At 45.4% G+C, this 22,500-nt stretch overlaps 2 protein-coding genes across 2 annotated transcripts in view; one reads left to right on the top strand and one right to left on the bottom strand.

The window, feature by feature from the left end:
- jtb (jumping translocation breakpoint) overlaps positions 1–4,714 on the top strand; it is a 5,976-nt gene extending 1,262 nt beyond the window's left edge. The window contains exons 2-6 of the mRNA XM_080530971.1: positions 865–1,091; positions 2,154–2,194; positions 2,826–2,911; positions 3,118–3,197; positions 4,332–4,714. Coding sequence (XP_080387097.1) covers positions 994–1,091; positions 2,154–2,194; positions 2,826–2,911; positions 3,118–3,197; positions 4,332–4,488 — 462 coding nt within the window. The 5' untranslated portion in view covers positions 865–993 and the 3' untranslated portion in view covers positions 4,489–4,714. The remainder of the gene's footprint in view (positions 1–864; positions 1,092–2,153; positions 2,195–2,825; positions 2,912–3,117; positions 3,198–4,331) is intronic.
- An 8,654-nt stretch (positions 4,715–13,368) lies between these two features.
- Positions 13,369–21,910, bottom strand: cart4 (cocaine- and amphetamine-regulated transcript 4; the record flags this gene model as incomplete). Its single annotated transcript, XM_080531981.1, has 3 exons — positions 13,369–13,476; positions 13,841–13,930; positions 21,773–21,910. The coding sequence occupies 3 exons, from the start codon at positions 21,908–21,910 to the stop codon at positions 13,369–13,371; spliced, it is 336 nt and encodes a 111-aa protein (XP_080388107.1).
- Positions 21,911–22,500: the final 590 nt, after the last annotated feature.

Raw genomic sequence — 22,500 nt, forward strand, 5'->3', positions numbered from 1 at the left:
TCAGGGTTATAGGGATGTTAAACTCATACATGGTTAGATCAGGGTTATAGGGATGTTAAACTCATACATGGTTAGATCAGGGTTATAGGGATGTTAAACTCATACATGGTTAGATCAGGGTTGTAGGGATGTTAAACTCATACATGGTTAGATCAGGGTTATAGGGTGTTAAACTCATACATGGTTAGATCAGGGTTATAGGGATGTTAAACTCATACATGGTTAGATCAGGGTTATAGGGTGTTAAACTCATACATGGTTAGATCAGGGTTATAGGGTGTTAAACTCAGAGCTCAGCGCTCCCTGGTGCTTATAAATACAGGTTTATAAATACAGGCTTTTAATCAACATTGAGCCGAGCAGAGTATGACAACAATAGACCATCACCACACCTCTGTATGCGAGGCTTCAGCTGAACAAACTGTGATAGGATTAGAGACATCTACTGCCCCTCAGCACTGCGTCTCCTGAAGACACCCGCTGTTCCCCTCTACTGAGTATCTAAAAACTTCTATTGCCCCCCTTGTACTGTTTAGCTGTTTCTCCAGTGTAAAAAAAAAAAAAAAAAACTAGGTTTAGAAGAAGGGTTTTCCTTCTATCAATGGCCCCGGGCCTGAGCTGGATTACTCTTCCTGCTACGACTGGTGGACTGATGATTCACTTGCTTAGTATTCAAATGTATCGATTGTAAGTCGCTTTGGAATAAGGCGTCTGCTAAAGGCCAAACATGTAAAATGTAATGTAAATGTATAAAGTAACCGACTATGACAGTTAGCCTAGTTAGTAGAAGCTAGTTACCTGCTTGTTTATTGTGTCTGCCTGGACGTCCAGGCGGTGACTGATGATGTGATTGTGTTGTTCCAGGTTTGGGGTCAGTGGTGATGAGGACCTGTCAGCCTAGGGTGTAACCGTGGTAACCGTGGCCCCTCCCTCACACACCTGTCAGCCCAGGGTGTAACCGTGGTAACCGTGGCCCCTCCCTCACACTCCTGCATGGGGAGGATGGAGAGCGACTGCCGGATCCCCATGAGCTGCCTGAGGCCCCGGATCCTGGCCCTGCACGCCCTGTTCTGGGGCCTGGTGTCTCTGAGGTAGGGTGATCCTGGCCCTGCACGCCCTGTTCTGGGGCCTGGTGTCTCTGAGGTGGGTGTTAGGGTGATCCTGGCCCTGCACGCCCTGTTCTGGGGCCTGGTGTCTCTCAGGTGGGTGGTGAGGTGGGTGATCCTGGCCCTGCACGCCCTGTTCTGGGGCCTGGTGTCTCTCAGGTGGGTGGTGGGGTGGAAGGGTGGTAGGGTGGTGTCCCTCAGGTGGGTGGTAGGGTGGTGTAAGGGTGGTAGGGTGTTAGGGTGGTGTCTCTGAGGTGGGTGGTAGGGTGGTGTCTCTCAGGTGGGTGGTAGGGTGGTGTCTCTCAGGTGGGTGGTAGGGTGGTGTCTCTCAGGTGGGTGGTAGGGTGGTGTCTCTCAGGTGGGTGGTAGGGTGGTGTCTCTCAGGTGGTAGGGTGGTGTCTCTCAGGTGGGTGGTAGGGTGGTGTCCCTCAGGTGGGTGGTAGGGTGGTAGGGTGGTGTCTCTCAGGTGGGTGGTAGGGTGGTGTCTCTCAGGTGGGTGGTAGGGTGGTGTCTCTCAGGTGGTAGGGTGGTGTCTCTCAGGTGGGTGGTAGGGTGGTGTCTCTCAGGTGGGTGGTTTGGGTTTTTCTTTGTCAGGCTCATGGAATGACTCATGTTTGATGCCTTAAACCATTTCAATGAATACATCACAACGTCCTCCAGTCTGTGTCTCCCCCAGCCTCCCCTGACCCTGACCCTGACCCTAACCCTGACCCCTGACCCTGACCTCTCATGTCTCTGTGTGTCTCCCCCAGCCTCCCCTGACCCCTGACCCCTGACCCTGACCTCTCATGTCTCTGTGTGTCTCCCCCAGCCTCCCCTGACCCTGACCCCTGACCCCTGACCCTGACCTCTCATGTCTCTGTGTGTCTCCCCCAGCCTCCCCTGACCCCTGACCCTGACCCCTGACCCTGACCCTAACCCTGACCCCTGACCCTGACCCTAACCCTGACCCCTGACCCTGACCCTACCCCTGACCCCTGAACCCTGACCCTGACCCCTGACCCTAACCCTGACCCTGACCTCTCTCATGTCTCTGTGTGTCTCCAGAGTGTTTGGAGCGGCTCTGCTGAGCGAGGAGAAGACCACAGGTACGACTGCTCCTTTCATCTGCATGTTATAACAATAGGTCATATTATTATTATTATTAATATTATTATTATTATTTTATATTAATTATACTATTGTTATTATACTATTATTATTTATTGTCTTGCTTTTATAGTTGTTTTTATTTTCTTAAGATTGTTGTCTTGATTTGCACTTGACACCACAGACCTCATTGTCTCTTAGCTTGTTTTATAGCATTTTCGCTTTTTAATTGTCTAGTGTGTAATATTTGTGATGTGTTATATGTGTATATGTTTGTGAATATGTGAATATGTTTTCTGTTTTTGCACCTTCAGAAGAACCACTACAATTTCATTGTATAGGCAACTGTACAACGACAATAAAGTCTATTCTATTCTATTATTATTATAGCATTGATATGATGCTGCCACAACAAAGCCAAAACAAATGTGGCAGAGACTCTCTCTCTGAGATCGTTATGGGTGGATATGGAACATGACGTAATAACATTCACTGTCTACAACGTTTTGCGATTGACAACGATCCAGCAAAAGCTCCGGTTGTGTCCAGTCCTGTGGAGGGTGAACAGTCACAGTGTTAAGGTTGTGAGGCCTCGTGTGTCAGACTGTTTGTGTGTTTGGTCTGTTTCAGTGGCGCGGCCCGTGAGCACCCCCTGCTGGCAGGTGGAGGAGTTTGTGGTGGCGGCTGAATGCTTCCAGTGCAATGCCTTCCAGTCGGTGAGACGTCTTTCTGCTGTGTGTGTGTGTCTGTTTGTGTGTGTGTGTGTGTGTGTGTGTGTGTGTGTGTGTGTGTGTGTGTGTGTGTGTCTCTGTGTGTGTGTGTGTCTGTGTGTGTGTGTGTGTGTGTGTGTGTATGGCTGTGTTTTATGACATCACTTAGTGGTCAAAGTAGCTCTCCCTTAACCATGTTCTGGTGTCTCCAGAAGTCGTGGGCGGCGTGTTTGCTGACGGGCTACGTGGAGAGGATCAACTGCACCAAGTCCAACAAGGACGAGTACAAGAGGTGAGCCCCTGACCCTTACCTACAGGCCTTACCTAACCCTTACCTACAGCAGGCCTGGCCCCACAGAACCACAGAGCCACAGACCCACACCAACACGCTGGGCTGGACCTGGCTGGCACTGGGCACTTCTGGGAATATTCCACTGGTCAGGGGAGGCTGGTGGAGGTAGAAATCAGAGGATGGGGCTCGTTGTAACAAATGGAATGAGGAAATGGTGTCAACCATCCTTTGGTTTGTGTCTCCACCAGCCCCCCTGAGTCTGACCTCTGACCTCTGTCTGGCCTTTGTGCCGTGATGTGGAGCTGTCTAATTACATACGCTAACGACCATAAACAACTGCCTCTGCATGCGGCATAACAGCAGAGAAACAATAGCTTGTTTATGCAAGTTTAGGCAGATAAGCACGCTGGATTGAAGCGTGCTTTTCTCCTACCCCATAATACAACAGCTTAAACTTGTGAAAAATGTACTATGCAGAAAGTTGGCTGATATGTTTGGAAGCATAAAAGGAGTGGAGGTCTATGACGACAACAACCCAACTTTCGGAAAGAAAGAATGTTTATTTGTTTATTTATTGTCTGTTGTCAGTTCAGTCTGTTATTTTCCACCAGTAACATCTTGTGTTTAGGTTTTCATATACTGTATATAAGTTACTAGTTCATATGTTTATAAAAGTACTTACCCGGTAGTTACATGCTAACACCCTGTGAATAGGCCATATAGTGTATAGAAGTATATACGTTTACATAATAGATACATTCTCAGATTCCTACCGATCACTTATCCCCCTATTTATGTCTATTTATGTCTCTTCTCTTAGGACTGTGTTTGTTTGTTAGCACCTAGGGTTTGCATTTCAATTTCATTGTACCTGACAATACAATGAAATTACAATGACAATAAAGATCATTCATTCAGTCTTAGGAGACACAGTATAGGGGAAAAGCAGGTGTCTTAGGAGACACAGTGCTGGGGGGGTAGTGGATGTCTCAGGAGGAGCAGTTAAGGTGTAGCCTGAAGAGATGTGTGTTCAGTCTCTGAAGGAAGATGGGGAGTGAGTGTATTTATGTGGTCAGTTGTCATTCAGTCCGGTATCTTCCATCAGTAACATCTTGTTCCCTCTCCGCCCTGCAGCTGTCGGTCCAGCCTGATGGAGCAGCAGCTGTTCTGGAGGTTTGAGGCGGCCATGCTGAGCCTCACGGTGCTGTTCGCCCTGCTGGTGGTCGCTAGGCAACGCTCTCTGGACCGCCTGGCCTCCGAGAAGGTCCGCCGGCAGATAGAGTCCATCTAGCTGGACCGGGTCAGAACCAGACCTGGACCGCGAGGTGGAGAGGGTGAGAGACAGAACTGGACCTGAATAGAACCTGGAGGAGAGAGGGACTGAGAGACAGAACTGGACCTGTTCAGAACCAGGAGGAGAGAGAGACTGAGAGACGGAACTGGACCTGTTCAGAACCTGGACTGTCTGTGAACTTTGAGACAATGCAGAGAGAGCATCTGACTCCTGATTGGTCCATTTAGCCACAAACATTTTAATGTTTTTTTTAGTTTTTTTTTTAGTAAGAGATCTGGCCTGAGGCCTGTTGTTAAAGACTGTTGTGTTAAAGCATCATGACCAAGGCCAAACATGTCTGGTACATTTCTACACTCTGAGCCACACGCCCCAAACCCCTCTGATGTTGACACCACTTCCTGTCTGATGTTGACACCACTTTCTGTCTGGGCTGATGTTCAGACCACTTCCTGTCTGACGAGGACCGATGTTCCAGAACCTTCTGACTGAGCCTGAAGCGCGTGTCTTGCGTGTGTGTGTGTGTGTGTCGCGTGCTTGCGTGCGTGTGTGAGGTGTGCGTGTGTGTGTGGTGCAGCAGTGTTACGGAGGATCGAGTACTGATGATGACTGACTGACTGACAGTTTGACGTCCTCAAATTCTTCCATTGCTAAACGTCAACAACAACCATCACCATGGTTACAGGCTCCACCAGGTCACCGTAGCAACAGGAGGGTTTCTTTAAAGGACGGAGATGTCTCTGTCACACGTCCACCATGTTGTTTTTGTCAGATTTTAAAACATTTCTTGTCATTTCTTGTCTGTTAGACCACCTCTGCATGTTGACTGTCTGTCTCTGGGCTAAGCTGCTCTTACTCAGATCTGATTCGGTTGTTAAGTCGTGACGTGTTTCCGGGTCCAACGTTGGCTGAGGCGCTCTCTTCGAAATGCCTCAGTAATAATAATAATTCATTATATTTGTATAGCGCTTTTCCGAGGCTCAAAGACGCTGACAATATGTGGAAAAACAGGAAAGTGCTGTGTCCCTCGTTGTATGAATAGATCCCAGTCTAAAAAACGATTGAACTGTCATTCTACCGCTGTAGTACACTGGTGCAGGGAATTTTTGATTTGGACCCGGAAATTGCTAAACGTCACGCGTGACGTCAGACTTAACAACCTGATTGGTCGGTATTCAGTATTTATTGGAATATGCATAAGCTGGTCTTTGTCATACCAGGTTTTCTTTTCTCTTGACTTCCAATGTTTCATCTGTGTGTGTTGACCCATAAGGTTAAGGTACATTGCCGTGTGTTAACCCATAAGGTTAAGGTACATTGCCGTGTGTTAATCAGGGTTAAGGTGCATTGGTGTGTGTTAATCAGGGTTAAGGTGCATCTATGTGTGTTAACCCACAGAGTTAAGGTTCAAATCTCGTCATTTCAAACAGTTTATTCCGATTGGCTCTCTGAGCACAGGAAGTGGAGTTGACAGTATTTCCAGACTGGTTCATGATGCACAAATGAATGAATTTATCATGGTTTTACATTTTAACTGTAAATAATGTATTTTTATGAAAGATGTGATGCGTTTTTGAGCTGACAAAAAAGTTGGGGATTCTGCAAGAATACATTGAAACAAAATGGGAAACGTGTGGTGTTGTTATTATTATTATTGTTATTATTATTATTATTATTATTATTACGTTGTTATTTCTTCTAAGTGGACTTCTCAGCTGAAATCAGGCTGCAGATACTTTAAATTAAACCTTCTGTGTAAAGCAAATTATTTTAAAATATTAGAACAAGATACAAATTCAAAAACCGTGCACATTGGCTACCTCAACTACTAACACCATCAGGGAACCGTTCTTCTAGAATCTTCTAGTTCTCTCATAGGGCTTTCACACCGGCAAAGAACCGTGCCGGTTCGCGTTCGCGTTCGGAAACCTCCCAGCGTTGGCGCTGTCTGGCGAACGATACATTGGTATGAACGCGGGCTCGTTCGCCAGACAGCGCCAACGTTCGGAGGTTTCCGAATGCGAACGCGAACCGGCACGGTTCTTTGCCGGTGTGAAAGCCCTACCATAGGTATATAGTATGATATATTTTAAAAATGTATTAACTTTTGCCTTAGTATGATATAGTATAGTATGATATATTATTATCGTTTTAAGGAAAAGAGAGAAAAAAGAACATAGTATACTATGTTCTTTTTTCCACTTTATAATTGTTTTCCTTAGTATGATATTATTATTATTTATTTAAAAATAATCACTTTTGTTTTTGCCTTAGTATGATATAGTATAGTATGATATATTATTATCATTCTAAGGAAAAAAATAAAGTGATAAAAAGTGAAAGAAATGATTCACTATACTATATCATACTAAGGAAAAAAATAATAAAGTGAAAAAATCAATAAAAATAAAGATCATAGTATAGTATGACTATATCTTTTTTTTTCACTTCCTGAAGCATGCTGGTGTTCTCCCTCTAAGCAGCAGGTCACAGTGTGTAGTCTAGTGGCGGTGGAACATTAGAAAGAGACATCAGGTCATTACAGTAACAGTGCTGTTGTGTTCCTCGCTGACCTCATGCACTATACTAGATGTTGACTAAACCACAACAAGGGAACCAGGGCCATTTGTGTGTTGCCAAAACAATGGTGGCCCATGTGATATGATGGACACGGAGAGAGACACACAGGCAGACATAGAGGACAGACAGGTAGACAGAGAGGACAGACAGGTAGACATAGGGGACAGAAGGAGGCCCTCTTACTGTACTTAAGCTTTGTCTTTCAGCTAGCACATTATGGCGCTTACAGGTATCACACTGACAGGTATCACACTGCTCACCTGTGCTACACCCAGGTTATCTTACTATTAGGATTTCTACCACAAGTATAACTTACTGCAACACTTTGACAAGGTTATTATAATAAAGCATTCCTTGTATCTCTCACTTTGTTTTCTGATTGGCCCTAGACGCAGACAGTTCTAGACACAGTTCTAGATACATAGATATAGATACCTAAATACAGTTCTAGATACATAGATATAGATACCTAGACACAGTTCTAGATACATAGATATAGATACCTAAATACCGTTCTAGATACAGTTCTAGATACATAGATATAGATACCTAGACACAGTTCTAGATACATAGATAGATACCTAAATACAGTTCTAGATACATAGATATAGATACCTAAATACCGTTCTAGATACAGTTCTAGATACATAGATATAGATACCTAGATACAGTTCTACAAACAGTTCTCTCTGTAGAGTCATGGGACAGGGAAGCATGTCTTCTTCCTTGGTCTGTATACTCCAGATGTTTGGATTTTGAATCAAACAATTACTGAGCTGAGGTTAAAGTTTAGATTCTCAACTTTTATTTGAGGATAGTTGTGTATATATGGGTTCTACCATTTATGAATGACAACCATTTACAGGCTACATCGTCCCTCTATTTCATGTCCCCTCCTTGCTAGACACATAATCACAGTGTAGCATGGGCATATGCCTCTGTATCAAGTTATCTATGAACACGTTAAGGCTGCGTTCCTAAATTCGCTCTGAAGCCCAATGCACACGGCGTGCGATTTTGCCGCACGACAACATTCGATTCTCAATTCACACCACCGAAGTGTGTGGGTGTGAATGGAGAATCGAATGTTGTCGTGCGACAATATCGCATCGCACGCCGTGTGCATTGGGCTTGAGAGACGCCAGAGTGCACACTGGTTTCAACGTCATAAAGGGATCGAGTAATTTGATTGGACATGAAGAGACATTCCATGAGTGCTGATCAGATTTCCAGAGCGAATTTTACTTAACGCAGCCTTAAGTTATCTATGAAGTTTATTTCCAAACTAGAGCTCTACTCACTAGACTACTACGCAACGCCCCCACCCTGGACTCCTGGGCTCAAATCAGCCCTCAAAACCCACCTGTTCACCAAGGCCTTTGGCCCCTAGTCACTGTTTCTGTTTTGTTTTGTTCGTTTTCTGTTTTGTCTGTCTGACCATTTCCTCTAGAATTGTAAAGCGTCCTTGGGTTTTATGAAAGGCGCTATATAAATCCAAATTACTATTATTATTATTACTACTACTACTACAGGTCACAGGTCAGAGGTCACATGCTCCTGAGGAAGAAGTGTTGACACTTGGACCCCCGGGGGCAGCGGCAGACCTGGCCATGGGAGCCCTCCTTCTGGGCTGAACAGTAGTTTCCCATGTTGCACTGCAAGAGAAGAGTGGATATCTGCCTAAATGACAATAACAATCAATCAATCTTTTCATAGATTCCACCTAAGACAGTGACCAGATGTTAGGCTACTTAACTCTGGTAAGCTGACACAGAATCAGTGAGAATAATTGTGCTTTTAAAGTGAGTAGGCTTGATTCCAGGCTGTGGACAGACAAGGTGACCGTTTTTAAAGGGGTGTACTTCCTATTGATTGATTGATTGAAAACTTTATTAGAATGTTTGCAGAAGTAGGTACATGGAAGTACATATTACATACAAGGTCAAACTAAGAGGATAAAAACCCAAGAAAGCCACTGGCTTATTTCAATTGGGGTCCTTGACCCTAACCCTTGATACTTCCTATAGGCATTCTACACTGATGAGCCAAAACATTATGACCACCGACCTAATAACATATGCTGTTGGTATGAGTCTGTCTGTCTCTCTCTCTCTCTGTCTGTCTGTCTGTCTGTCTGTCTGTCTGTCTCTCTCTCTCTCTCTCTCTCTCTGCCTGTCTCTCTGTCTCCCTCTGTCTCCCTCTCTGTGTCTCTCCCTCTCTGTCTCTCTCTCTGTCTCTCTCTCTCTCTGCCTGTCTCTCTGTCTCCCTCTCTCTCCCTCTCTGTGTCTCTCTCTCCCTCTCTCTCTCCCTCTCTCTCTCTCTGTCTCTCTCTCTCTCTGTCTGTCTCTCTGTCTCTCTGTCTCTCTGTCTCTCTCTCTCTCTCCCTCTCTGTGTCTCTCCCTCTCTGTCTCTCTGTCTCTCTCTCTGTCTCTCCCTCTCTCCCTCTCTCTGTCTGTCTCTCTCCCTCTCTGTGTCTCTCTCTCTCCCTCTCCCTCTCTCTCTCCCTCCCTCTCTCCCCCTCTCTGCCCGTCTCTCCCTCTCTCTCTCCCTCTCCCTGTCTGTCTGTCTCTCTCTCTCTCTGTCTCTCTCTCCCTCTCCCTCTCTCTGCCTGTCTCTCTCCCTCTCTCTGCCCGTCTCTCTCCCTCTCTGCCCGTCTCTCTCTCTCTCTGTCTCTGTCTCTCTCCCTATCTCTCTCTCTGTCTCTGTCTCTCTCCCTCTCTCTCTCTGTGTCTCTCTCTCTCTCTGTCTCTCACTCTGGATATGTTAAGGAAAAGTGCTATGCATTATTATTATTATTATTATGATTATGATCAAAGTTAATCAGCCTTCCGGGCCCAGCAGTGACAGAGCCTCGCCTACCAGGATGGTGATCCTCCGTCTGCGCAGGCGCCGGCAGACTCCAGGAAGGCGGTTCAAGCTTTTGTTCAAAAAAGGAAAATTCTGAACCTTTCCGTTACCGTGGTTACCGTGGTTACCGTGGTTACCGTGGTTACCGTGGTTACCAACCTCCAACTACAACAGTAGAGGGAAGAAAAAAATACTTATTTATTTTTGACTTAACTGAATGAAACTCAAGAGAAAGCAGAGAGTCTGTCTGTCTGTTGACATTTGACATTTTGTTGAACATGATTGATTTAGCCTAAAAACTCACCTGCTGCTCGCGTGACTTCAGCGTTTCCATCGTTACCGTGACCGCCGGTAGACTCGCTTCGACAGAGAGAAAGTTGACCCATAATAATAAAACGCCACACGCCGACAGGAACGACGGCACCGTGAGGTTTGTCATGGCGCGGCCGCCGTCCGTCCGTCCGTCCAGCCAGTTCCCGCTGCTCACAGTTCTATCGCTCCTCGAGACAGACGCTCTCCAAGGTTGTCAGGGCAACTGGCGGGTTTTCTGCTCCGTCACTTCAGTGGGTTATTGACCAGTTTCTGATCGATTAATGTTTTTATATTATTAAACATATGTGTCGTGGCCTGGCCTGGCGGTGTGCGGTGTTCTGTGTCCCACGGCAGGTCTCTCTCTGCTCCGTTAAACGGATTTGTGTTTACGCAGACAGTGATTGACACACGTGACCACCGGCCTTGGCATTACAGGGTAACCATGGAGATAATGATTAATGCGGAAATACGCTTAGCCTAATGTGCCGTGATGTACACTGGGTAACACGTGTCCCTGTCTGTCACACCCTGCTCCTTTATCACACAGCCGAGGCCATCAGGGCTTTGCATTATGCAGAGAGAGTTTCCTGCATATTAGAAGAATCTGAAGCCTGCCGTTTGAAAAGGCTCCTGTCCTGGCCTACAGAGAGGGCGTACAGAGAGGGCCTATAGAGAGGGCGTACAGAGAGGGCGTACAGAGAGGGCGTACAGAGAGGGCGTATAGAGAGGGCGTATAGAGAGGGCGTACAGAGAGGGCGTACAGAGAGGGCGTACAGAGAGGGCGTATAGAGAGGGCGTACAGAGAGGGCGTACAGAGAGGGCGTACAGAGAGGGCGTACAGAGAGGGCGTACAGAGAGGGCGTACAGAGAGGGCGTATAGAGAGGGCGTACAGAGAGGGCGTACAGAGAGGGCGTACAGAGAGGGCGTACAGAGAGGGCGTATAGAGAGGGCGTACAGAGAGGGCGTACAGAGAGGGCGTACAGAGAGGGCGTACAGAGAGGGCGTACAGAGAGGGCGTACAGAGAGGGCGTATAGAGAGGGCGTACAGAGAGGGCGTACAGAGAGGGCGTACAGAGAGGGCGTACAGAGAGGGCGTATAGAGAGGGCGTACAGAGAGGGCGTATAGAGAGGGCGTATAGAGAGGGCGTACAGAGAGGGCGTACAGAGAGGGCGTACAGAGAGGGCGTACAGAGAGGGCGTATAGAGAGGGCGTACAGAGAGGGCGTATTGAGAGGGCGTATAGAGAGGGCGTATAGAGAGGGCGTATAGAGAGGGCGTACAGAGAGGGCGTACAGAGAGGGCGTACAGAGAGGGCGTATAGAGAGGGCGTACAGAGAGGGCGTATAGAGAGGGCGTATAGAGAGGGCGTACAGAGAGGGCGTATAGAGAGGGCGTACAGAGAGGGCGTATTGAGAGGGCGTATAGAGAGGGCGTACAGAGAGGGCGTATAGAGAGGGCGTATAGAGAGGGCGTACAGAGAGGGCGTATAGAGAGGGCGTACAGAGAGGGCGTACAGAGAGGGCGTATAGAGAGGGCGTACAGAGAGGGCGTATAGAGAGGGCGTATAGAGAGGGCGTATAGAGAGGGCGTACAGAGAGGGCGTACAGAGAGGGCGTACAGAGAGGGCGTACAGAGAGGGCGTACAGAGAGGGCGTACAGAGAGGGCGTACAGAGAGGGCGTACAGAGAGGGCGTACAGAGAGGGCGTACAGAGAGGGCGTATAAAGAGGGCGTATAGAGAGGGCGTATAGAGAGGGCGTACAGAGAGGGCGTACAGAGAGGGCGTATAGATAGCTTATGCCAGGGTCACTCACAGTATGGTGAGAGACATCTACTACCCCCCAGCACTGTGTTTCCAGAGACACCTGTTGCCCCCTCCTTGCTGTGTCTCCTGAGATTTCTACCTCCCCTTGTACTGTTTCTCCAGTCTAAAAAAAACAAATCTTTCTTCTTCTATCACGACGACTGCCAATGTCCCCGGGCCAGAGCTAGATTAATCTTCCTGCTACGACTGGTGAACTGATTATTTACTTACATAGTCAAATTCTGACCTGTATATTTGTCACCTCTACTTTACTCTCTAATGTAACTCATATTAATATGACATGATGACACATTCCACATGTGACACTGTCGACTGCCTTACATAGATAAAATAATATATAAAACAATGTTACAAAATATGATGGAAGTGTTCTTCTAATCAATGTCTTAGCCTAATGCAAGAGGTGTGTGTGTGTGTGTGTGTGTGTGTGTGTGTGTGTGTGTGTGTGTGTGTGAGGTAGGCTAATTGTGTTTGATACTGTTCTTTATTCCATGCTTATTACAAAGAGCTCATCCGCTGATTTCTATCTCCATTTAAATCTGAGCTGAAAACCTTCATGTTTTGCAGCAGTTATGATTAAACACAAACACTTCTATCAATGTCTTTTTTCCATGAACTATTGTCTTATTAAGTGTTTTATCTATTTATTTATTATATTTTGCTTTTATTCATTGTAATTTTTATTGTCTTACTATGCTCCTCTTGCTGTATTTTAATAATGTATGTAAAGCACTTTGAATTGCCCCCGTTGTATGAAATGTGCTGTACAAATAACCTTGCCTTGCCATCAGCCTTCCCTGGTGTGTGTGTGTGTGTGTGTGTGTGTGTGTGTGTGTGTGTGTGTGTGTGTGTGTGTGTGTGTGTGTGTGTGTGTGTGTGGTAGCAGTGTGTGTGTGTGTGTGTGTGTGTGTGGTACTGGTAGCAGTATGTGTGTTATTAAATGATCAGTTAAAACGGTTATAAGACCGATGTAAGAAAACCTGTGAACTGAAGCTTTATAGTTTTTTTTTATTAAACCAGAATAAATCGGCCTAAACAATGTAAACAATGTAGAGGCGACAGATCAGACGCATCTTCAGTAAAGTTGAGAAGACAAACCGACTGAAGACGTTTCATACATGCAGACAGACGTCAGGTCAGGTGACCAGGAGCATCACAACCCCGTCTCATAAAATGGTTTCATGTTTTATTGTCTGTGGGGGCTGAGTCAGGGTCAGGGTCAGGGTCAGGGTCAGGGGCGGGGGGGGGGGGGGGGGTAGGGGGTCAGTGTGGGGTAGATACTGTGTCCCGGAGGTCTCCGTGAGGGTGTGACATCATCAGTAGCAGCGCAGGAAGAAGGTGTTGCAGGCGGTGCCTCTCAGACAGTCACACAGCCGCCCGATGCGCGGGCCGTGCTTCATAGCACACCGCTCCCCCACGTCACACTGCAGGAGGTCACACACACACACACACACACACACACACACACACACCAGACAAGACCAGAGGTTACACACACCACACAAGAGGTTACACACACACACACACACACACACCACACAAGAGGTTACACACACACACACACACACACACACACACACACCAGGTGTCACATCACCTGTTATCATTATGTTTACATTCATAAGTCCATGTAACAGTTCGCAGCGTAACCCAAACAGCAACGTTCTCCAATGCAACCTGCTGCATTCGTCAGAGCAACTAATAGAGAAGTCATCAGTGAGTTATAAGTTAGGCCAGGTCTAGGGTTAGGCCAGGTCTAGGGTTAGGCCAGGTCTAGGGTCTACCTACCCGTGGAATCACACTTGCTTTCTTCTCCAAGGAGTGGCCGATCCGGTTGTCCTCCAGCCCCCCCTCCAGAAACCCCTCCAGCGCGTCAGCCTGGGATGAAACAGACAGATTATCACCAGAAACCATCACGCTGAGCACCAATCTCTCTAGACTGTATCAGCTCCGTATCTGCTGTTTGACGGGGAAATAAATAACGGTTTTAAATGGTTCAACAAACAAGCTGCGTCCACACGCGTGTAGCCTAGAATGAGTCTATAGAAGCCATACGTCCTGTGTTTTAATTTAGGTAGTCTCCGACGAGATATCAAGATCAGTTTGTTCGATTGTTTGATTTTATTTACCAAATCTAAATACAGCTCATTGTTTCTGTTGCTTGTTTGTTGTTATTTTATGTTGTATATTGTATGTTGTTATACTGTATGTGGCGTCTTTTTTTTAACTAAAGCGCTGCTTTTCTTGGCCAGGGCTCATTTGAAAAAGAGGCTACTGTCTCAATATGACTACCCTGGTTAAATAAAGGATGAATAAATAATAATAATAATAATAATAATAACAGCAGTAGCAGAGATTTGGGAGGAACCACGCAATATACACAAAGTTCGAGTATTTGTTTATTTTGTATTAAATCTAGCAGTCTTCCTATACCATAGACAGTAGGCTATACTTGCAAGCTGATATTGGAAAAAAGGCTACACAAATTGAATACCCTCAGTTTAGATGCTATTCGTTTCATTATGACATTGGTTAAAATACTTTAAATAGTAAGAATGAATAGAATGCTGTGGGTGGCGACCAAAAAAAAAAGTTTTAAGTTATTTTTCTATCACTAGTGCAGAACTACTGAGAAACTTTCACTGAGCAAAAGGCAGACAAGTGAAACCGTTGAAGCCCATCCAGATGTGTAGGCCTACCTCTGCGCGCATAACAGATGAACATTTGTCTGTTTCTGTTGGTTGTTGGAACTCTTGTATCTAAACACATTGTCCGTTTTTTCTGATATACATTTTTTCCGTGCATGGATGAGATTGTGCGTGTTTAGAGACAGGACCCTGCAGGACAACCTGTCGTGTGTGATGCACACTTCACTGACAATGAATATTTAATTCATATTTTCGTAAAACGAAATAAAGGTGGAACTAAGTTTCCCGGTGGTCTTACCCGCTGAGAGGCAGAGACTTACAACTCAAATTGTCATCATGATCAACATATTTTTTTAAATAATTCTACAATATAGTTAATAATAATAATACTATAATAATACTACTACTAATAATAATAATAATAATAATAATAATAACGTTGTATTTGTATAGCACTGTTCCTGCAAACGTTGCAGCTAATGAATACTGATTATGGGATGTCCAACTTAAATACTGCTCTTTAATAAAAATAAAAATAAAATGATATTACGCAATTAATGTTTCAGCGAGTGTAGTATATTTCTGTAGTATGTATGATCTATGTATGAATATGTGGTATGTTTTAGACACACACATGTCAGGGCATGCAGGGACACAGATGACCAGCAGGGACCTTTGGGGGTTGGGCAGGGACAGACATGCACGCTGGCCCCTCCCCTCTGAAAGGGAAGGGGGAGAGACAGAGGCAAAGCGCTCGCTTCTCACCCAGGATCCACGGGGAACAGATGTAATGTATAAACCTGCCTGTAACTAATTAAATTATCTTAAACTAACTGTTCTTTGATTCATAATCAATAAGAATACACTACAGTAAATGGCGAGCAAGCGACGGAGATAAATGTAACTTAATTTACAGTATTTTGCGAACTTCAATCTAACAAAGAAGGCAGATTTTCTGCAGAAATCTCTCTCTAGTCGATTGGTGTGTTTAAAATAAACTGTAAATCTCAGATAAGTTATAGTCAAAAGAATCTGTGTAACGGTAATCTTGTTGGAATAGATGCAAACTTTTCATAATCTTGGGTGGTGAGAGCCGGACTTTGAAGTCTGTTTTTTGTAAAATATAGTAAGGTTTGTTTGTACGGTATTGGAATATCGTGTGTGTGTTTGTGTAAAATTCGGTGAGGTTGTGTTTATGTGTTGGAGGACTGGGTAGTCTGTTTTATATTGTAGAAGTGAAAAACATATGAGCAGAACTGTAGACGCCATTTCTCTTTGTCTGTGTGAGAGGACGCTATTGTGTGGGCGGCCATTTTTATGAGGGTGTTGCAGTGTACTGTCGGCGGAGTTTAGACGCCATTTTTATGAGGGAAACGTGCAGTGTACTTTCAGCGGAGTTTAGACGCCATTTGCATTTAGACGCCATTTGCAGTGTGTCAGAGAGTCTAAAGGACACACACAGAGGCCATCTTTGTGAGGGAAGCGTGAACGTAGAATATTTGAATGAGATAAATAGTGGTTTAACTGGATTGAAAGATATTGCGGTGTCGTGAAAAGTAATCGTTTATGAAAACAAATTGTGTTAAAGAGATAGAGATATAGTGAATTGATCTCGGGGTGTTTTAAATAGTTTAGAGTTACGGTTAAAACATTCATAGCCTTGGCTAAGAGTTGGCGCATGCGCAATCGATGCGCGTTAGCCGGAGCACAGCTCCATCTGCTGGTCGAAATACGACAATACATTTTAAGACACTAAATCCTCAGGGAGATACAGCTGAGGTCGATGAAACAGTCCGATACATTAATAAATAGAGGGTTATAAAAGATTGTAATTGATAATTGATCATTTTGTTCCTTTCAAATAACAAGTCGATTCCCTTACAGATTGTAATGAATAATTAATCATTTTATTCCTTCCAAATGACAAGTCGATTTCTTTAAGTGTGTAATTAATAATTAATCATTCATTCTTTTCCAAATAACAAGTCGATTTCTCTACAGGTTATAATTAATATTTGTAATTTACATCTTTTATTTTAGTTAGGTCATTTCCACAGTGTTTGATTAAGGAATAGCAGAATAGTACATATTTGATAATTAAGCAGTAAAAGGGTTTTTGTAAATCAGTGAATACTTAGGTGTTGACCAATCTTTGTGATTTAATAATTGTGTTGACCAGAACTGTAATTAGGATTGAATGAGTAATTAAGTGACACATTCATAAACAATTAGGAAACACATTTAAGTATAAAGTACTTACACAGAGATTAGATTTAAGTTAATACTGCACTGACATACACAAGAGGCAAGTCTGTTATTCTGGAGTTGCAGGGTTTTTGTGGGGATGGTTAATACAGTTATATTGGACTAGCATTTGTTTAGCAAACAAGACAAAATAAGGTGGGTTGTAAGAAGCGTACACCTTATCTAATATAGAATATTGTCAGCATATTGAGCCAAGTAGAATGGGGTCGAATTCCACGAAGCTGTTAAAAGATATTAGTGAACATCGTGGAATGTTGGCTACGTTATCCCCTATGGCTGTAGTGGAAAAAATGAATCCTCTTGTTAGGGAAATTAGCAAAATGTCTACGAAATGGAATAGCCGTTGGGCATACATTGAACAGCCGTGGCCGAAAGAGGGCAGCATTAATTTACAATTAATTGCAACATTGGAAATACTTATCAATGGGCACAAAGCACATCAAAGAGGAAAGATTAGATCAGAGAAACGCAAGTTAGAGTTAGCTATTTTAGATCTATTTAAGGTAGAGGGACAGAAAATAGCTCAGTGTCCTGCCCCCAGTCCCCCTCCATATGCTAAGGCACTGGAGGATCATTCCCAGAAGAAGAAGAAGGAGCCAAGGGGAAAAGGGGACGACAGGAGTGACGAGGAAGATGACAGCGAAGATGGCAGTGCAGACTCAAGTGATGACGACAATGCAGATGGAGGCTACAACCCGCAGGTCAGGAGGATGATAGCCACAGCCGAAAGGAAAGGTGGGAGAAGACGCCCGGAGAAAGAGGGAGATTGTCACCGAATGTCATCAAATACATTAAAGAACTGTCCAGTGCTGATTCGGGGTAACAAGATGGAATATCATCCGTGGCATCATACAGATTTGTCTGAAGTGATCGAGAAACTCCCAGTTCTTCAAGAGGGAGGACATTCTTGGACGGCGCAAGTCGACGTGATACTGATAGGAACGCAGGCCGCGATGGGAGACCTGAAAAGACTCTTAGCTTTTATTGCAGGATTGGATACAATGCAGGAAATATTGATGAAGGCAGGACTTCATAGATATATCAATACATCAGTTTATGATCCAGAGCTCTTCGCAGCAAACAGAGGCAGGCTGTGGAAAGCAATCAGAGAGACCTACCCTACTCACATTCACCCAGACAATATCATTGTGAAGCCACTGGGGGGGGATGAGAATCCCAGGGGTTATATTGCCCGTATGCACTCTCAATGGAGAAGTGTGACAGGGAAAGACGCTGAAGATAACCCCTTAGAAAAATCCATAATCAGGGAAAAAATACAAGAAGGGCTTCCTACCCCAGTTAAGGATAAGCTAGCAGAAGTGGTGGGGCTACGACACATGAACAAAGCTGTTTATATAGACCACGTAGCTCATCACGTGGAGTTATATCGAAAGAACATTCAGATACAGAAGGCACGAGACGAAGAATCCCTCAGAATATTGACTCATTTGCAATTGACTGAAAGCGAGAGGAACATAGAGGGAGTGCAGGCTTTAGCCCCACAGCAACAGCCACCTGGAGTGCAGACTGCTACTTACCAGTCCTACTCACAGGGGCCACAAGGGGGGTATCCTGCTACTTACCAGTCCTACCCACAGGGGCCACAAGGGGGGTATCCATACCCACAAGGGCCACCAGGGGTGCAAGCGGTTCCATACCAGATGTACACACAGCCTGGCCAAGGACCACCACCAGGGGGATGGACAGCAGCAGGGAAGGAGGTGCTAGAACTATGCCAATGCGACCAGAATGGACATCTAGCCTGTGCCTGCTGCAACAGGCCCCAGGGGGGCGCAGGGGGGAGCCAAGGAGGAGGATATTGGCCCCCTACTACACCTGCTCCAGGAGTGATGAACCCTTACGGAGGCCCAGCAGCTGGCCTATAGGGGTGCCCGGAAGATCCGAGTGGGAGGTGCCAGCTGGTGGTGACACAGAAGCCTGAAGGCGCCACACACCTCCCTATGTCTAGAGAATATGTGAAGACAATCGGATTTGAGGGAATTAAACAGCTGATTCCTACAACTGAGCTTGTAGACTTAGAGTACAAGGGACAGAGAGCAACTCTGTCAACGCTTGTGTCAGAACACACGCCAACAGGGCTGCTAGGGAGAGATGCTCTATGCCCATTGAACTGTACAGTAAAATGCACACCTGACAGCGGTGCTCAGGTTCCATCGACAGCCAAAGTGATTAAGCATAGAACAGACCTACAAGCTTTGCCTTTAAAGGGAGCTGATATAGAATATTGGGTTGATGGGTCTTGTTACGGGGTAGGAGAAACGTTGTGCGCTGGGTATTCCTTAGTTAAAGCACAGAATTCAAAGTTTATTGTAGAACAGGCTGAGGCAGTTCCTCAGCCTTGCTCGGCTCAGTTGGCTGAATTGATTGCCCTCACAGAAGCATGCAACTTGGGAACCGGACGGAGAGTGACAGTGTACACTGACTCTGCCTATGCACATAATGTTTGTCATTTTAATGGAGCTGTATGGAGGGGGCGGGGTTTTAAGAGAACTGATGGTACGCCTATACAGCATCACGCACAGATCATGAAGCTGTTACAAGCCATGATGAAGCCAAAGGAATTAGCTATAGTGAAGTGTGCCACACACAGGTCTGACTCATCACATGTCACACAAGGTAACAGGGCTGCAGAAGATGCAGCCAAAGCCATTACAGGAGCAGACAAGGCAGGTAAAGGTCTTCTGGTCACACATGAAAAGCAATTACAGGGCATGGTCACACTTGAGGATTTATTGATGTTACAGAGTAGAGTAACTACGTTAGACAAGAGCGTTTGGCTAGCAAGGGGGGCAAGTCAGGATGACACAGGTCTATGGAGGAATCATGAGGGGTTGGTTGTAGCACCCTCAGATTTATTAGGCATGTTAATACAGGAAGCCCATGGATTAGCACATGTGGCTAGGGGGGAGGTAAGACGCAAGATCACCAAGAAATATGGGTTTTGGAATCCATATTTGATGGAACAGATTGACCATGCTTTAGGTCAATGTGGGGTCTGTTGGAGAAACAACATCAGAGTGGGTACACCAGTGGTGTTTGGGCATATCCCTACCCCAATAGGGCCACGGGTGGTGGACAGGGGGGTGGATGTACAGAGTAGGCAGGATGTTGTGCCAACAGGTGCCGAGGTCCCCAGAGAACCTGAGAAGGAGGAGCTACGAGGAGATGCTGTGGTGTTGCCAGAGCCAGTGGCAATGCCAGTGTTACAGCCAGTGACATTACCGGCAGTGCCTGAAACCGAGGGGACAGTGGAAAGCTGTCCAGATGCCAATGAACCAGAAACCAACGAAGCAGAGAGTGCTGACAGTCTGGAGGTCCAGCCTGGGAGTGTCCAAAGCCTGGACACCTGTGCTACTGGGGATGCTGGCGAGTGCCTGCACCATGCTTCAGATGATGCTGAGGGCGACTCCCCAGACCTTGATCAGCGTGGGAGGGGACCAGGCGGTTGCCTGAACCTCAATGACACTGACGGACGACGACCAGTTAGGAAAAGATTAAAGACTATGAATAGGGTAGTGAAGCAGCAGATCAAAGGGAACGACGGGAATGGACAGCAGATGATAGCATGGCTGGAAACGGTCTTAGGGGCATGGGAAACTTATTTTGCTAAGACAGGAGCACCTATTATAGCAGACATGATTTTTGACTTTCTTAGGAGACAGGGCCTCATTGACTGTTTTTGGAAAATCAGTCACTCAGTCCACGTTAATGAACTTTTCAGAAGACTAGTCCTCACCTGAGGTGAAGATCTATGCATTAATGCATTCCCTTTGTCCTATGCTTACTGTTGGAGAATTATGTGTTATGATAACTGAATGTCATTATTTGTGTATTGTTTGTTTATTTCTATATCGTATGGGATTGATGTCAGTTGAGAAGTGATGTAGTGGTTATGCAAAGATAGGAAAGAGGTTCTGTTCCTAGCGCAACGAAAATGGAAGCAATCTGAGACAGCGGTAAAGGCTGTTCTCCAACTGGGTACAAGTGCTAGTAACCTCTGACCCCGACGCTTCAAGGACAAAGAAAACATCGGTCGTTGGAAGTTTCTGTATTGATTTGTGCATGATAAACTGTGTTTAGTTTAATTGTGATTGTTATTTTCAAAATTCTTTTTATTATTGGTTGTTTTCTATTTTTTGTTTATGATATCTTTGGTTCCTAATACTGGTCCTGGGTTGGTCTGTGTTATTGTGCTTCTTGTGTTGTGTGTTGGTGTAGTTTTTCTGTCTGTTGTTGTTTATTTTTTAATTTTTAATTTTATTTAAAAAAAAAAATAAAATAATTTTTTTTTTTTTTTTTTTTTGGGATGTTTTGTGGGGTTTTGTGTTTTTGTTTTTGTTTTATGGTAGTTTAGTTTCGGAACACCCTCTGGGTGGTCCGAGGGGGGATGTGTAGTATATTTCTGTAGTATGTATGATCTATGTATGAATATGTGGTATGTTTTAGACACACACATGTCAGGGCATGCAGGGACACAGATGACCAGCAGGGACCTTTGGGGGTTGGGCAGGGACAGACATGCACGCTGGCCCCTCCCCTCTGAAAGGGAAGGGGGAGAGACAGAGGCAAAGCGCTCGCTTCTCACCCAGGATCCACGGGGAACAGATGTAATGTATAAACCTGCCTGTAACTAATTAAATTATCTTAAACTAACTGTTCTTTGATTCATAATCAATAAGAATACACTACACGAGAAACCACAAAACGATTTGAATCGAAATTGTGTTAAATGTTAAATGTTTAATGATCAAAAAGAGAGAAGAACTATATAAAGTATGTCGCTTACCAGACTCCTGGTGCCGTACCCGGGGGGGTACTGGTCCTCCGGGGGGTCCAGGGACATCACCTGCCCCAGACACACGACGCTGAACACGGCCAGAGAGACGCCCAGGTACACCACCGCCCGGAGCCGGACCCTGTCCATGGTGCTGAAAGATGCCGAAAGACGGAGGAGTTGAACTGGAAGCGATTTGAAGCGAGTTGGTCCAGTCCAGTCCAGTCCAGTCCAGTCTCCTGTCCTGCGTCTATGGTGAAGATCAGGTGCTGCTGTAAGAAGCTACACTCAGGTGCGCTGCACTTTCTACCCTCGCTGCTTGGAAACTTTCTCTATTTATACGGAGCCAGACTCCTAATAACGTCATCGCCTTCGTCTTACCGAGACCTTGGCTAACGTTCGTAAACTCGCTCTGGAAATCTGATCAGCACTCATGTTAATGCCTCTTGTCCAATCAAATGACTTGGTCCCCTTTATGACGTTGAACCCCGGAGGGTGCGCTCCGGGCGCTCTCAGAGCGACTTTACGAACGCACCCTTTTGTTTTTCAAGAACCCGTGTCTTCTTCGTCAGTGATGATTATACATTTCACGCAACATGCCAAGTGACTCAGCCACCAGGGTGAAGGTGTCGGAGCCTGCCCATATTTCAAAGTCAAGTTTTGCACAAGTTAACGTCCAAAACTATCCAGCATTACAATATTTCTGCGGTGGCTCCTCAGACTAGATGCCCCAGTCCGTA

Source organism: Nansenia antarctica (assembly GCF_963989245.1).
Source record: "Nansenia antarctica genome assembly, chromosome: 5".
In the NCBI taxonomy this organism is placed as follows: Eukaryota; Metazoa; Chordata; class Actinopteri; order Argentiniformes; family Microstomatidae; genus Nansenia; species Nansenia antarctica.